Source organism: Schistocerca cancellata, chromosome 9, assembly GCF_023864275.1.
Source record: "Schistocerca cancellata isolate TAMUIC-IGC-003103 chromosome 9, iqSchCanc2.1, whole genome shotgun sequence".
NCBI classification, from domain to species: Eukaryota; Metazoa; Arthropoda; class Insecta; order Orthoptera; family Acrididae; genus Schistocerca; species Schistocerca cancellata.
The window spans coordinates 167,817,062-167,832,896 of record NC_064634.1 but is presented as its reverse complement, the minus strand read 5'-3'; the positions used below and the strand labels follow the sequence as shown (position 1 = coordinate 167,832,896).

Here is a 15,835-nt window from a genome sequence, read left to right as displayed (position 1 = left end):
AATCAGCTCTCCCAGTTCAGAAGCTCTCTTATGGCTGCCAAATGGAAGCTGATGTGGTTTACCATGAATACAGCCTTCACAGAGCTTAGAGTCCAATCCCACATTTAAGCCTAAGATCTTAGATTAACATCTTGACATGTCCCTCACGTCAGTGTCCATATCTTTCATGATACAATTGTAGCAAATTTTCTCGACTGCTTTAATTTACTTCAGCAGGAATACTTCTTATCATTAATTATAATAGTCCTCCATAACGATCTTGATATCCAACTAGGTTTTCGAGTTCACCGATTTTAAAATAATACCTTTCTGTTGTGGCTAAAAATGTACTTTTTGGATTTTTGTCTTGTGCTGCTAAGACTGAACATAGAATCTTTTTAATTTTTGGTAAGAACCGCACATCACTCAAAGTGATTTTTGCCACTTTTCATTCACTATTGCTTCTGTTTCTATTATACCCTTGCCAACAGCCTCAACACTATCTCTGTCAGCATTGGCGATATGACTCGTTGCACCTTTCTCTACATACCAGCTACCAGTATCACATTCAGATAACAAACAATATTTGTTTCAGCGGGGAGATCCATGTTGGTATTTGGAGTCTTAGCAGCTTCCAACAAATCACTTTTCTGAGGCTGTTGTTGTCGAGCATCTACAGTCCATATTTAGCAGTTCTTGATCATTGATTTGGCTTCTTACAGTAATGAGAGACAACTTTCTATTTCCACTGTTGTTGTTAAGAAGATTATTTCAATGAATTACTTATAAGAGCCTCTTGAGATGTGGAATCTCCTCCTTCACTCAACAAAGCTTTCTCATATGCACAAAGTTGAGTTATCAACTGTTCCATCACTTTTTGACATAATCATCAAAAGTGATTTTAATGAGAAATATTCATCTGGTAGCGTGTCTAAAATTTGGAAGTTCTGGATTATTTTCTACATCTTTGGCCAGGTCTTGCTTCAAATCATTCCCCATATTTTTAATCTTTGATATATGAGTTGCTACCTCATCACTAGAATGTTTCACATGCCCCCCCCCCCCCCGCCAAAAAATGTAAACAAAGTCATAAATGATCTTCAGAGACACCATCAAATAATTTATACAATTCTGCTCATACTTCTCGAGGTGTATTAAGATGCATTATTTTCTGCAATGTTTCCTCTGTCATATTCATATTCAATACAATTACGGCATTGCTGTCAGCCTTAAGATAATTATTTAGTGCGTTCTTATATGTCTCTTTTACTTGAGCAGTAGCACTTTTGCTGGTCCTACAGGTTAGCTCTCCAGGAATACCATGTAGACAGGTGTTTGCTTTGTATTTCCATAGATGTTAAGTCCCATAGTGCTCAGAGCCATTTGAACCATTTTTTTGTATTTCCATGTATTCCAATTTTATTGCCCTTCCAGTAAACTTTTGTCGAATCCATAGTCGAACTTCACACCAAAAGTTACACCACTGTACTAAAATCGCAATACACGAATTTCAAAATTTGCATTTCATTTACATACAAAACTTAAAACTTGTCTTTCTTCTATGCCTTTAAATGATTATACAGTAGCACATCTGGACTCATAGCCTGTTTGGTTCCTCATAATTAAAAAAGACAAACTGGTTTATTAGAAGTCTACAGAATAACGCTTAACGACGATAATAAATTTCCATTGTCGCAAAGAATGCAAAACAATCCATCTCCTGTAAGAAAGAGATATTTAACTGCCAGTGAAGTTATTAAATAACATTCTTCGCAATGTAAAATTTTAAACATTATATACAAAAAAATACAAGATAGCATTTAAATTTTTTTTCTGTACGATACAACTTGAAAGACTAATGCCTCTCTTGCTAGTCCATTAGAATCTACTGGCCTAGTGGCACCAATGTTGGCATAGCCACTATTCATTTTTCTACTGCTGTTCCGTAACAATAGCTTTCAAATCATCATACTGCCAAAAATTAATGTGCATTCTTTTAAGCAGGGTTCTTTTTTTACATTTTCTTTCAAGTAACTGAACACTTCACTTATGAACCCAGACTCACAGTGACAGAAGAAATCCAATATCTGATGTAGTTTGGATGGGGCAAACAAAGTAAGGATCTGAGATGTCTGTAAGTGAGCTTCAGGTGGATAAATATTTAATGCGAGAGCAAACTCTTTTATGATATCAGAGTACCATCTAGCTTGATTTCCGCTCACAGTTTTTCAAGTGGTTAACAATGAAATGCAATGGAAAATCACTAAAATTAAATTTCAAATGATTCTCCACATCACTATTAAGGTGTCATTTTTTAAAGCCCATCAGGCAGCTGGGTCATCATTGAGATCTTTTTGTTTCTTCAGATCACGACCATTTGCACCCTTGTCATCTTCTTCATGTAATTTATTTCTGTTGGCAAATGGAGATTTGTCTGTGTTGCTTTGTTTTCACCATGTGCTTCAGGAGACTTTGCCAAATGTATATCTGCCTGGTTTACATCCTACAAGAAAGAAGATCATTGTAATTTTGCATACACAATAGTTCACAATTATAATAGCCTGTAAGCACACTAACAAACAATACTTTGCTAGGAAGGAGCTATTATTTTGATGATACAATTATAATGTAAAAATTTTTAATATGTTTAACTTATATGAGTCCTAACACGTTCTTTTCGAATAAACTATTTCCTTGCAACCATATTTTTCTGTAGATGTTTGGGAAAGCCACAGACAGACGGGACGATATCGTTTTTTAACCAATTAATAATGCTCCTGGTCTCGTTTGGAAGCAATTTTCTTCGAAATGTTGGATACTTATTAACTGTAGGCAATAAGGGACCAGAGCTCCCAGCAATTTACTCGTACTCATAATTTTTGAATTCCCGAGCGAAAAAATGGAAATCTACTTCAAACAAGTGGCGACTATATGGCTGAATAAGAGAAGTAACGTCTACAGTACTGCAATTCATACATCAAATACAATGCAGTAAAAACACTAGTTCTGAATAAAAGTATAATTTACCTATGAAGCTGAACTCCATTTCCTTTGCAGTTCTCTACAATCATAAGCTACACAGTAACTCACTATTATACGTTTATAAAGGTAACCAGTCGTTCACAACTTATTTACGAACGACAAAAAGCACAAAACAACAACACGACTAATACGTTCGGAGTTGCCAACCTAGCGATAATCGGCCATCGTGATTTTCACAGATCCAGAGCACTACAGTCGTACATCCTGTTTATATTGAGATCACCAGACGTGACGGACGGACAGGGCTGCGAATATTAACTTTGATGTGACTGCGGTGTTTGTCTTTCGTACGCTACATATTTCTTTGTTTTTGTTATGTGCTTTGGATCCCTCTGAATCTTTGACACTTGCCACCCATGGAGGTACCGGTGTTGTTTACTTGTTTATATGACATATTGATGTGACGACAACGAGTTGTTATTGCGTGTGTCATGTGGTGGTAAATAGTGTTCGACAAGTCGCTGTTGATTTAGTGATCAGCTGCGTTTTATTTCCTTTCTAGCTGTAGATCATAACAGAACTGATAAGAGAGACATTCAATTTTTAAACTGAAAGTTGATTGTTAATACACAAACCTAAATAACATAGACTCGATTGTTTTCTTATTTTTTACTGGAGCACGAAGATGGAAGGTAATGTCGTGGGCACGTACGGTAAAAAAGAGAAATTTAGTCATCAAAGAGTTCCATCAGGATCTCGTGAATTTAAAGAAATGACTAAACGCGACGCTGTTAACCAACTGCAGCATGAACTTGACAGCCTGTTGAGTACCGCCACTGAGAATCAAATTCCAAAGCTGAGAACACAACTTGAATGTTTTAGGCAGCTTTTTGAGCGCTTTCTCAGCGAAAAGGGTCCATCAATTATCTGGGAACGTATAGAAAAGCTTCCCGAAGATGCCGTTAAGGATTACTTTTCTCTTCCGGAACCGTCAACACAACTCGTGCGCGAGATGTTAAACAAACTTGTTGTAATCAAGTTGAATGGTGGTCTGGGAACTTCAATGGGTTGCCATGGCCCGAAGTCTATGATTCATGTGCGAAACGAATTAAATTTTCTTGATCTCACTGTGCAACAAATTGAACATCTCAATAAGACGTACGATGTCAATGTACCCCTTGTTTTAATGAACTCGTTCAACACCGACGATGATACCCAAAAATTTGTACGTAGATATAAAGGTCTTCAAGTCGAGATATATACTTTCAACCAGAGCTGTTTCCCAAGAATCAGCAGGGATACGTTACTACCGATTGCAAGAACATGTGATATTGAAGGTGACATGGAAGCATGGTATCCACCTGGCCACGGTGATTTTTATGACAGTTTCAGAAACTGTGGGCTCTTAAAAGAGTTTATTCAACAAGGTCGTGAATATTGTTTTATATCTAATATTGACAACCTTGGTGCAACTGTCGATCCAAAAATTCTGAATCTTCTCTTTCGCCCCGAAGACAGATCACCAGAATTTGTGATGGAGGTAACAGACAAGACAAGAGCTGACGTGAAAGGTGGTACCTTAATTCAGTATGAACAAAAGTTACGATTGCTGGAAATTGCACAAGTTCCTAAAGAACATATCGATGATTTCAAGTCAGTAAAGACTTTCAAATTCTTCAATACAAATAATTTATGGGTAAAACTCAGTGCTATAGAACGAGTACTGCAAGAAAAAACACTGAACATGGAAATTATTGTGAACAATAAAACATTAGCTAACGGACTGAATGTTATTCAACTAGAGACTGCTGTAGGTGCAGCAATGAAGACTTTTAATGGTGGCCTCGGTATAAATGTTCCTCGGATGCGTTTTTTGCCAGTCAAGAAGACATCAGATTTACTGTTAGTGAAAAGTAACTTATACAGCCTCAACCATGGCTCTCTTGTTATGAGCCCCTTGCGCATGTTCCCCACGACACCATTGGTCAAGCTGGGTGACAATCATTTCGCAAAAGTAAAGGAATTTCTATCAAGATTTGCAGATATTCCAGATCTTCTTGAACTTGATCATTTAACTGTTTCTGGTGATGTGACATTTGGGAGGGGTGTGTCTCTGAAAGGCACTGTAATTATTGTTGCTAATCATGGTGACAGAATTGATATACCATCTGGGGCAGTGTTAGAAAATAAAATAGTGTCAGGCAATTTGAGAATTTTGGATCACTAGTACTGTGTTAAAATTTTGCAATGATGATTCTATGTTTATGTTTGCTACAAAAAGAAATGGAAACAAATTGTTGTGTTTCATCCATATTTTAGATTTTCTTGCATTCACTAGTCCTGATTTTTATGTTTGTTAATTACTATTAGTAATCTGGAGTCACAGTTGTATCCATGAAAATTTTATTCAAATTGTTTCTTACTTCTGATATGAACCTGTAGTTATTGCCACCCCTATGAATTTGGACTTAAATATTTGTTACTCTTACCATTTCAGGTATTCAAGTGAGCTTAATGTCAGTATTTGTACAGGAGAGCTTGGTTGCTTCCTAATATAGTTTCAAATTTAAAATTGTAACTAATTCATTGTTAAGGTGTTGCTTAGAATTTTATGAGTTGTTGCCGGTGGTTCATGGTGTTGTCTCAAGGTTTCAGTAATGGTAAATCATCAGATATGTCGTGATGATCTCTTCTCCAGGACCTATTATAAAATTATTGCCTGAGTAAGTGATTTTACATGTGTTCTATGTTATGCAGTTTGTTAGCACTAATAAACTATAAAAAGAAACACATCTATTAATAGAAGTATATATTCTTTTAATGACGATCTATTGTAAATGATGTCTGCATCTCATATATTTCCACTGCTTTCAGGAGTTTAGCATAGATAAGTTATACAGATTTCTTAGTCACAATACAACTTACTATTAATTTTATAGTATTTTTTGGTCACACTTGATTCTTTCCTCATGTAAAAATTGCGTAAATGGTTCTCAAGTTAACAACAGCACACCATCTTTAGGTTCAGATGGTACTGTAGGGTGCTGTAATGCCAATCCAATGTACATGGTAGCTTGCAAGGAAAACATAGACAGCCAGAGGAAGGGAGGGACTAAATCACTGCAGAGGAATTTGACATGAACAATTTCCTTTCAGAGAAAATACTATGGATCCCACACTGTTGAAATCCTGGCTGCAGACCACGACCTAGGCATTGTGACAAATTGTTACTGTCTAGCTTGTGTGCCCTGGTTTCAAGCCCCTGTTAGTGTGTTTGATTGATTGTTCTAATCCCCTTCCTCTCTTCTGGGCACTTGAACTTTTGCTATGGGCATCCATGTAAACTTGTCACTACAGCTCCGTATAACAGCATAAGTTCATGAAAATGGTGAGCAGCTGTCGTATAGAAATATATGCAGGTAGTGTGTTACGACAGCATGCAACATTATGCTAAAGGACCGTTTATACAGTTGCTTACGTATAATTTTTTTCCAAAGCTATTACAGTGCACATTTCAGATAAGCGATGATTCATTGAATAAATCAGATGCTATATTGTGTATTTCCTGATTTAAATCTTGTTCATGGTACTGTGCAGCATGAATACTGCTTTGCCATTGCCTGTTTCACACTTTCTTCTTCTGTCAATCTGTGTGAATGGCTGTATAATTTATTTTGCATAAGAGGAGTAAATTCATGTAGGCCTATACAATTTAGTTATGGATAGGGTAAATTCAATCTTCTGTGTTTCATATTTGGATCCTGTGTGTATCGCTTATTTGTGGAAAATGTCACACTTAATGGACATTCACCCTGAATGTTGAAAAGTTTCCTTAAAAACAATTACACACTGAACAGTAAATCAGAAAGTACTTTGTGCAGTGAAATTACTGTTAGTGTAGACTGCATGCAAAAAGTAGTAGAGTGTTAGATATAAATCCATTGTTTCGTAGTAAATTACTACTGAACCTGATAACGTCTTGTGAAATGTTTTAAAATAAAAATGATTGTTGTATAGTTCATAGTTTTAGCACACACAGTGTGAGAGTTAAATCAGAAATGTTGTTTGTAATGAAATACTATGCAAAGTATATTTGTAGACCAGGTATAAAATATAATAGTATGTGTTATGAATTTCTGTGAGCTACTGTGGTGATATTACAAATAATTGATTGTAAAAATCACGCTGTTAAAATTTGTGCATTAGAAACATTGAAAAGTTTTAGCTATTAAACTCAGTTCAGTTGTATAATACCTTATTTACAGTAAGGAAATGACAGGATTGCTTCTGTGGGTGATTAACAGTTTAGCAAATGATGAGAATATAGGAAGAGTTTATGAAAGTACGAGGTCTGTAAGTAGCCTAACTGCAACAAGATCAGAAGATCAGATTGCATGAAAACACATTTTGTGATTTTGTATCATATTTAGGACACCTTACCCTAACTGCAACAAGATCAGATCAGAAGATCAGATTGCATTCTCTATCCTAAGTGCAATGGATTGTGTTTATGTAGTATGTAATGTGTACTGTGAAGGAAATTCTTAAAGTTAAAACTTTAAGAAGCAATGTAAGATGGGATAGACATATATGTATTTTTAAATCATTTGGTACATCAGTAATCTCATTTATGAAGCTGTTCTTTTTCAATTTTGGCGAGGTCCTTTTTGTATATTACTGCTATGTGTGTGAAAAGTAATTGTAGGGTACTAAATTGTGAATAAACTGAGTAGACTGTTGTTGTTCTTCTTAGTTCAACCTGAAATTAAAACAAATTGTTTTATGGTGTTTCTAAACTGGCTGTTTGGAATATTTCACCACTAGAATGAGTATAACATTTTAGAAAAGAAAAACATTATTTTCTGTCTGTTTTATTTTTTATTTTCATCCTTATGAGTGAAATACCAGTACATAGCTTCCTCCCCCCCCCCCCCCCTCCATAAGCTAAATGAAATAGAACAGCTTCTATATTTACAGTTGATTTTTAACAGGAGATTAAATTTGCTGCTATATGTTGAAGCTTCTATATTATAACCGTATTCTTGACCCAAGGTACGAAGAGAAATATATACTGGAATCTATAAGTTATCTTGTACATAACAATTATATACTTGTATAACAACTGTGTGTGTTAACATGTTTCATAGATTAAATATATGAAACATGTACCATATCAAATATGTTGATCTACATATTTTAATACACTAGACTCTTGCTGAGCCGGTCATTCTTGCGACATATGGGTGCCGGATTATTGAGTGCCTGAAATTTATTTTATTCATTTATTTTGAAAACATAGGGGATATAGTGTACTGTACTTTATTAAACCAAAGGATACAATTTTAAAACACAGGATATAGTTTATTGAGTTCAAAAATGCATTAATTTCCACAGAAAACTTAGTCCTCGGGTGTATACTGTACGTAATTATACAGTCATATCACTGACTATGAAACATGTCCCTAATTTTTAACTGTTGCAATGATGATACACAACGGTAGCATGCTTTATCATGCAACTGCTTTACAAGCATTACATTGGTACTGCACATATATGGTTGTTGCATAATATACTCCAGGAAGACCTCAGCACCAGCAGTGTGAGAAATCTTCATGCTCTCTCCTCCTGTGTCCTGTTCTTCATCACTTTCATCACTACTTTCTTGCACGCTTTTGATTATTTCTTCATCTGTTAAAATTTGGTCCTTATCACAGTTTTCCTCATTCAGCCACTTAGTAACATCTTGATCATCAATTTCTTCTCCTCCTGGAAGGTTGTGGAACATGTCAGTGTACAAAGTAATTGATAATTCCAAATATACTGGCTCATCACTGTCACTCACTCACTACTGGATCCAACTCGTTATGAATGGGTGGCCACAGTTGTCTCCAGCTCTCAATTATGGTAGTGCTCTCCACTTTATCCCATGCTTTGGCTGCTTGGAAAACAGCATCATGTATGTTAATTGATTTCCACACCTTCAGCATAGTCTCAGAGGAGTCTTTTTCACTTTCATATAGCAAGGAGAGAAGAAGTAAATGTCAATAACAATGTTTAATTCATTCCAAAATTCGTTGGTCCATAGGCTGAAAGGGCTGTCACATTGGGTGGGAGAAAGAGTGCTTGTACGTGTACACCATCTGACTTTAGAGAAACATCTGAAGCATGACTGAGAGCATTCATCTACATCTACATGCATACTCCGCAATCCACCATACGGTGCGAGGCGGAAGGTACCTCGTACCACAACTAGCATCTTCTCTCCCTGTTCCACTCCCAGACAGAACGAGGAAAAAATGACTGCCCATATGCCTCTGTACGAGCCCTAATCTCTCTTGTCTTATCTTTGTGGTCTTTCCGCGAAATATAAGTTGGCGGTAGCAAAATTGTACTGCAGTCAGTCTCAAATGCTGGTTCTCTAAATTTCCTCAGTAGCGCTTCACGAAAAGAACGTCTCCATTGTCGATTGTAAGGATACCTTTCAGTGGAAGCTTCTTCTTCTTTAGCTCTTTTCTCACTGCTGGTACAAGTGTTTCATGGAACCATGGAGAGAATATTTGTCTGTCCATACATGCTTTCTTCTGAGCGCAATACTGCGCTGATAGAGTATTTATGTCAGTGTGTTGAAAACAATGTGGGTGTTGGGATTTTTGAGTCATCATAAGCGGTAGTTTATGACTCCCATTGGCATCTCAACTTGCTATTAATGTTACATGCTGTTTCTGTTGCTTGTAACCACGAGCTTCATTCTCGTTCTTGGCAGCTAATATTTTTGAAGGAAGCATCTTGTAAAAGAGTTCTGTATCATCAGCATTATACAAGGCATCAGCTGTTAAATCTTCTTCTTCTATTATCTTCTGTATCTTGCTTAAAAACTCATCAGTGTCCTTTCCCTGGTGACTGTCAGCTGCCGAATGCCATGTTGTTCTTTCCAGTTTGATAGCCAGACTTCACTTGCTTCAAACAAGTTACTACTACCAAGTTGTTTGTTAAATGGAGCTGCTTTTTCCTTTATAATCAGACCACTGACTGGAATTCCTTTACTGCGTTGCTGTATGAACCATCTATAAACAGCTACATCCAATTCTTCATTCTCACTCTTTCGCATAACCTTCCGTCTTTCCAACTCGCTATCCATATGTGTTGAGTACTGTTGAAATTTAACTAAGCATTGTCACGCACGATAATTCATTGTGCACTTGTTTTTGGGTGTGCATCAGACTACTGTTGGCCTGATTAGCGAGAGTCTCGTGTAATGGTAGAAAAGTATTAATTTGTAAGTATTTCATTATTGTTTCATCTAATTTTTGTACTGTTCTGAGAATTTTTATTTTCATGTACCAGTGAATCTCCATTTATCGGATGTACAGCATAATATAAGATTATGCTTGAAATAGTAGTATGATGAGGCTGAGGCATTAATGTGACTGTAGTTCTCACCTCATGAATTTATATTTTGATTAGATAAAAAATGTGTGTGTGATCTTATTCAGATTTCAGAGTATAACAGTATTTGTGTGCTTTTTGTTTTGTGTACTTTATGTAGAATTTGTATTATTTGTTGTTATAATTGGAAGCAGTTGAATTTTATGTTACATTTAAGAACATCACTATCTGATAAAAATTTTTATATTTTGTTATGTGCCCTTGTTTTTAATCATGTGTTGTCATGACTGGAATAAAGATTTGTAATAATAGATTGTACCCTCCTCTAGGGCTATAATGGGTCATGATGCTTGATTATAATAGATCATTTGTTTTTATGTGATGGGAAATTGCCTTACTAGGACAGATCATCAAATGCATATACTGAAGTGTAATGTACCATATTCGGTTTTATGTTTTTGCATTATTGTTGTGAGGAGTGATTTGATATATATCACACTGTTGATAACAGAAATTTTATATCTGTAAACATCATTGTAACGTATTGTATGCATGATTTTTATTTTGTTTTTTATGTGACTCTCTATCTGTAAGTAGTTTGGCAAGAGTGTAAGCCAGCAGTCACTAAAATTGATGTGCCACAGAAGTGTGATTTTTATTGTAGTGTAACCTGTGGTATAGCATTTATATTTCAATGATGTGTATTTTCAGCTGCAAGATCTGTTGTTTAACTTGTTGGCAACATCTTCATTTTGTCATCAGCATTTGAGAGCTGTAGCAAAGCATCGAAGTAACGGGTCTGAAAACAAGTGTTGTTTGCTGTTGATGAACTATTCAGTATTAATGAATATGCTAGCTGTTGTTTGTTAACATAGCACAGTTATCTTTTATTTTCTAGATCTGTATGGTTACAAACCAACAATTGTCAATTATTGTCATATATAAATAATACAATTATTTTTTGTAAAGTACTTGGTGTATAGAAGTGACCAAATAAAGTTACAGCATTTGTGCATCTGAAACATCTGGATATTTTGTAGTTTGTAGCTGAGAAGGGTAACTCAGTTTTACTAGGTGTTGCAATGTGCGCTATTTCTCTGAAGAATAACAAGGGCAAACAGCTGTTCCCTTTAGCTGAATCGAGGCAGGGGATGAAGATTTATGCTATTCAAGCTTAAACACAGTGATATTGCCTCAAGCTGAAGTTAAATAAATATGTTTTAAAACTGATCAGGATAAAGCTTTTTCTACTTGCAGCCAAATTCTGAAATTTGTATTCCACTATGTTTTTAGACAAATTCTTATACTTAGACTGTTTCAAAGGACAGCTGCTGATTGCTCTTCTGCCAATGGTTCACCACTTTTCAAAATAGAAAGCTGAGCATGTAATGCAAAATTGCTTTATCACCGATTGTTAAAACTGTCAGTGGAGTTAAATATGAAGCAAGAAAAATTTTCGATCATTTGCCCAATAACATAAAATGTCTGGCAAGTAACAAAGCAAGTTTTAAATGTAATTTAAAATTGTTGCTCATGGACAACTCCTATCCCTTTGACGAATTTCTACTTAAAAACTGGTGACCAGTATAAAAAAAAGGCCTGTTGTTAAGTGTAGTTACATAAGTAGGACTAAAATAATGTGTTCATGAGTGTTAACAACCTTTTATGAAGTTGCTGTAAACTGACTTTTTCCCCCATAGCTGGCTCATGAGAGAAAGTTTTGAGAATGCATGTTGATAGAGGTGGTAGAATAGTTCCACAATATGAGATTTTGTGCAGAAACTTGTTTCTGTGAGAACTGAGACCAACCTAAACATGAAATATACACAGAGCTTGAGCTGTTTGAATAAGTTCTACCATAGGTCTTTCTTTGTTGCCAAGCCACACCACAAAGAATGGTGAGCAGGTCTGCAGTACAAAATTGCTTGTTGACTAACTTGAATCACAGGTTTGAGAAAACATTCCTAATTTTTTGACAAGGCGTTCTACATCTACATTTATACTCCGCAAGCCACCCAACGGTGTGTGGCGGAGGGCACTCTACGTGCCACTGTCATTACCTCCCTTTTCTGTTCTAGTCGCGTATGGTTCGCTGGAAGAACGACTGTCTGAAAGCCTCCGTGCGCGCTCGAATCTCTCTAATTTTACATTTGTGATCTCCTCGAGAGGTATAAGTAGGGGGAAGCAATATATTTGATACCTCATCCAGAAATGCACCCTCTCGAAACCTGGCGAGCAAGCTACACCGCAATGCAGAGCGCCTCTCTTGCAGAGTCTGCCACTTGAGTTTGCTAAACACCTCCGTTTACATTTATCTATGTTAAGGGCCAGTTGCCACTCCCTGCACCAAGTGCCTATCCACTGCAGATCTTCCTGCATTTTGCTACAATTTTCTAATGCTGCAACTTCTCTGTATACTATAGCATCATCCGCGAAAAGCCGCATGGAATTTCCGACACTATCTACTAGGTCATTTATATATATTGTGAAAAGCAATGGTCTCATAACACTCTCCTGTGGCACGCCAGAGATTACCTTAACGTGTGTAGACATCTCTCCATTGATAACAACATGCTGTGTTCTGTTTGCTGAAAACTCTTAATCCAGCCACACAGCTGGTCTGATATTCCGTAGGCTCTTACTTTGTTTATCAGGCGACAGTGCGGAACTGTATCGAACGCCTTCCGGAAGTCAAGGAAAATAGCTTCTACCTGGGAGCCTGTATCTAATATTTTCTGGGTCTCATGAACAAATAAAGCGAGTTGGGTCTCACACGATCGCTGTTTCTGGAATCCATGTTGATTCCTACAGAGTAGATTCTGGGTTTCCAAAAACGACATGATACGCGAGCAAGAAACATGTTCTAAAATTCTCTCTGTAGCATCTTTCGAGTGTTATAGATGTATCACTGCAACTCTAAGGATATTTTCTGCTGTAGCTGCTTCATCTGTCATAGTGGATGGAAGGCTATTTTCTGCAGTAGCATAGAATTATTCATTAGCTTATCTGTATCTCTAGTTCACACCACCATGTAAGACAATATTAAAGTGATTAAACTTTAGTGGATATTCCTGGTTAGAACAACATGTAAAATAAGGGAAAGGCACCCATTCACCTATATTGGGCTGGTATGCGGCACATTGACACTACTTTTTTCTGTTGTGTTTATGTATGCACCTCACATCAGTGTGCTATAGGTATTCTGGGACACTATTAAAAGGTAGTTGCTACACATTGGTAATGGAACATTATGTATCGTAGAGACTTAAAATCTATGCTAAAGAGCAGAACTTGAAAGTTGCTCCTTCTATCATGATACATATTTTAACTGCAGTCAGTTTTAAGGTTATCATCCAAATGACTGCAATGTTTACAGAAACTGACTGTGCTAAGAGGATGGCAAATTTTTGCAGGGAAACGTGTAGAATCATGGTTATACCCAGATGCTTCAAGCTACTTGTCTAAAGGATGCTAGCAAATATTAAATATTTTGAGTGGAGAAGATTCAAAGGAAAGAGGAAGATTGTAGTGCAATGTCTTACTAGTAGTGTACCTTTTTTTAAATTACAAATTGTGCACATAAGATGTTTCTGCTAAAAGCACAAACATTTTATCTAATGTCATGTATCCACCTTCCAGGTGGGCAGTATGAATGTTCTTATATTTGACTGGCAAGACTGTGTTGATGTAAGTGTTGAAAAATCTTAATTTGTATACGCTAGAAAACAAGATGTCGTACATCCCATATGAATTACTTTGAAAACATCAAGAACTGTCTTTCGCAATAGAAAGTACCAGTATTTCGCAGCCCACTACATAGCTAACTCAGAGAAATCATAAAGATAAAATCAGGCAAATAATAACTTGCACAGAGATACAAGCAGTCATTTCATGCCATTCAGTGTGTGGATGGAATGGGAAGAACACTTAATATATGATCAGTAGACTGTACTCTTTACATCATACGTCACAGCAATTCGCAAATACAAATGTCAGTGCACGTCATTACCTTGGTTTTTTCGTATCTGTTGGCCTCCAACCACGAGAATTTTGTTGGTCCATCTATTATCCATTTGCTCGGCTGTTTGTCCTTCACTCCTCTAGCTTTTTTTGTTTCCTTCTGCTCTCATAATAGTGATAATTATGTCTTCACCCCAATCTGATCAACTCTGAGTGTTTGAGTGTTTTTTGTGTTAAATGTATATGCTTCACTCCCATTGGCTAAAACTGGCTATGGCCACACCTATTCTGTTTATTTCGTGTACTGTCCAACCAGCTGCTGTCTTCAGCTCTCCTAAATATGAATACACAAACTGTTTAAAATACAATTTGTTTATATGGCTGAGTTATTAATGTGTACAATTTTCTTTGTAGTGTGCTGATTACATGTTTTATTAGTTACCATGTAATCAGCTTTAAGGCCTATTTTGGGAGAAGGCTAGATTGCTACCAACCATAAAGGTGACATGTTGAGTTGCAGACAGGTACAAATCTTTAGATATAGGTTTTGGCCAAAGCGTTCTTCAGAAAGGAATGCAGCCATCATTCACACAAGCAGGCACACCTCACACACATGACTGCTTGACTGCTTTCTTGGGCAGCTCGGACCAGAATTCAACTGTCATGTTGCATTGAAGCAGTCTTTGCGGGAGGGGGGGGGGGGGGGGACGCTCTCTGGCACAAAGACTGTCAGGCACAGTGTTGAGTGTTGGGAGCTGGGGGAAGGATGTTTTGGGGGGGGGGGGGCGGAGCAGGGAAGGGGAGAAAGACAGGTTGGTACGTGGTAGAGGACACACACAGTGAGCATGAGGGGATGTGAATATGGAGATGACAGGACAGAAGAGGTGATAACTGTTGGGTGGAGGGTGTGGGGGCAGCACGTTACCGTAAGTTGAGACCAAGATAATAGGGTATTTGACTGTTTTCTGGAAATTGTTTTAAATGATATTTTATGTTCCGAACATACTTTTTTTTCTTAAATTTCAGTATTCTTTTATAAAAATGGAACTGAAATTCAAACAATTTGAACGCTGGCTAAAATGTTTCATTTGATTTTCGTGATGCCTGTGACGTTGCTAGCTAATTCGCTTTTCCTACTGTCATAATGCTGATTCACAGTGATGTCTTGTTTTGGAGTTCATGTTTCAGAAAATGGGTTACAAATGGTGTGTAGTGCCATGCTGTACAAATACATCTACAAAGACTCCTGAAAAATAGTTTTTGAGTGTTCCAGTGAATGAGAAGATTCATAAATGTGGTTGCACTGTACCAGCAAATTGCCATCACAATGATACACAAGTTCACTAACTGAATTAAAACTGTGTTGCTCTGTAAAGTTAACATTAACTTATCTTCAAGATATGCTCTTCTTGTGAAAATTATTGTTTTACATAACTACACCTCAATTATTCAGTAACTCAGTTTTTAGAGTGCTGAAGTGTCGAATTTTATAAGGTGATGTCCATAGACTGCTGGCCCAAACCTAACT

General features: G+C 36.7%; 1 protein-coding gene across 1 annotated transcript; it reads left to right on the top strand.

The window, feature by feature from the left end:
* Positions 1-3,382: 3,382 nt before the first annotated feature.
* On the top strand, positions 3,383-9,135 carry LOC126100171 (UTP--glucose-1-phosphate uridylyltransferase-like). Its single transcript, XM_049910720.1, has one exon. It carries the CDS (start codon positions 3,647-3,649, stop codon positions 5,186-5,188), a length of 1,542 nt encoding a protein of 513 aa, XP_049766677.1. The 5' UTR covers positions 3,383-3,646; the 3' UTR covers positions 5,189-9,135.
* Positions 9,136-15,835: the final 6,700 nt, after the last annotated feature.

Excerpts from the sequence above, each read along its gene's own strand:
- LOC126100171 (XM_049910720.1), top strand. The coding sequence starts at position 3,647 with ATGGAAGGTAATGTCGTGGGCACGTACGGTAAAAAAGAGAAATTTAGT.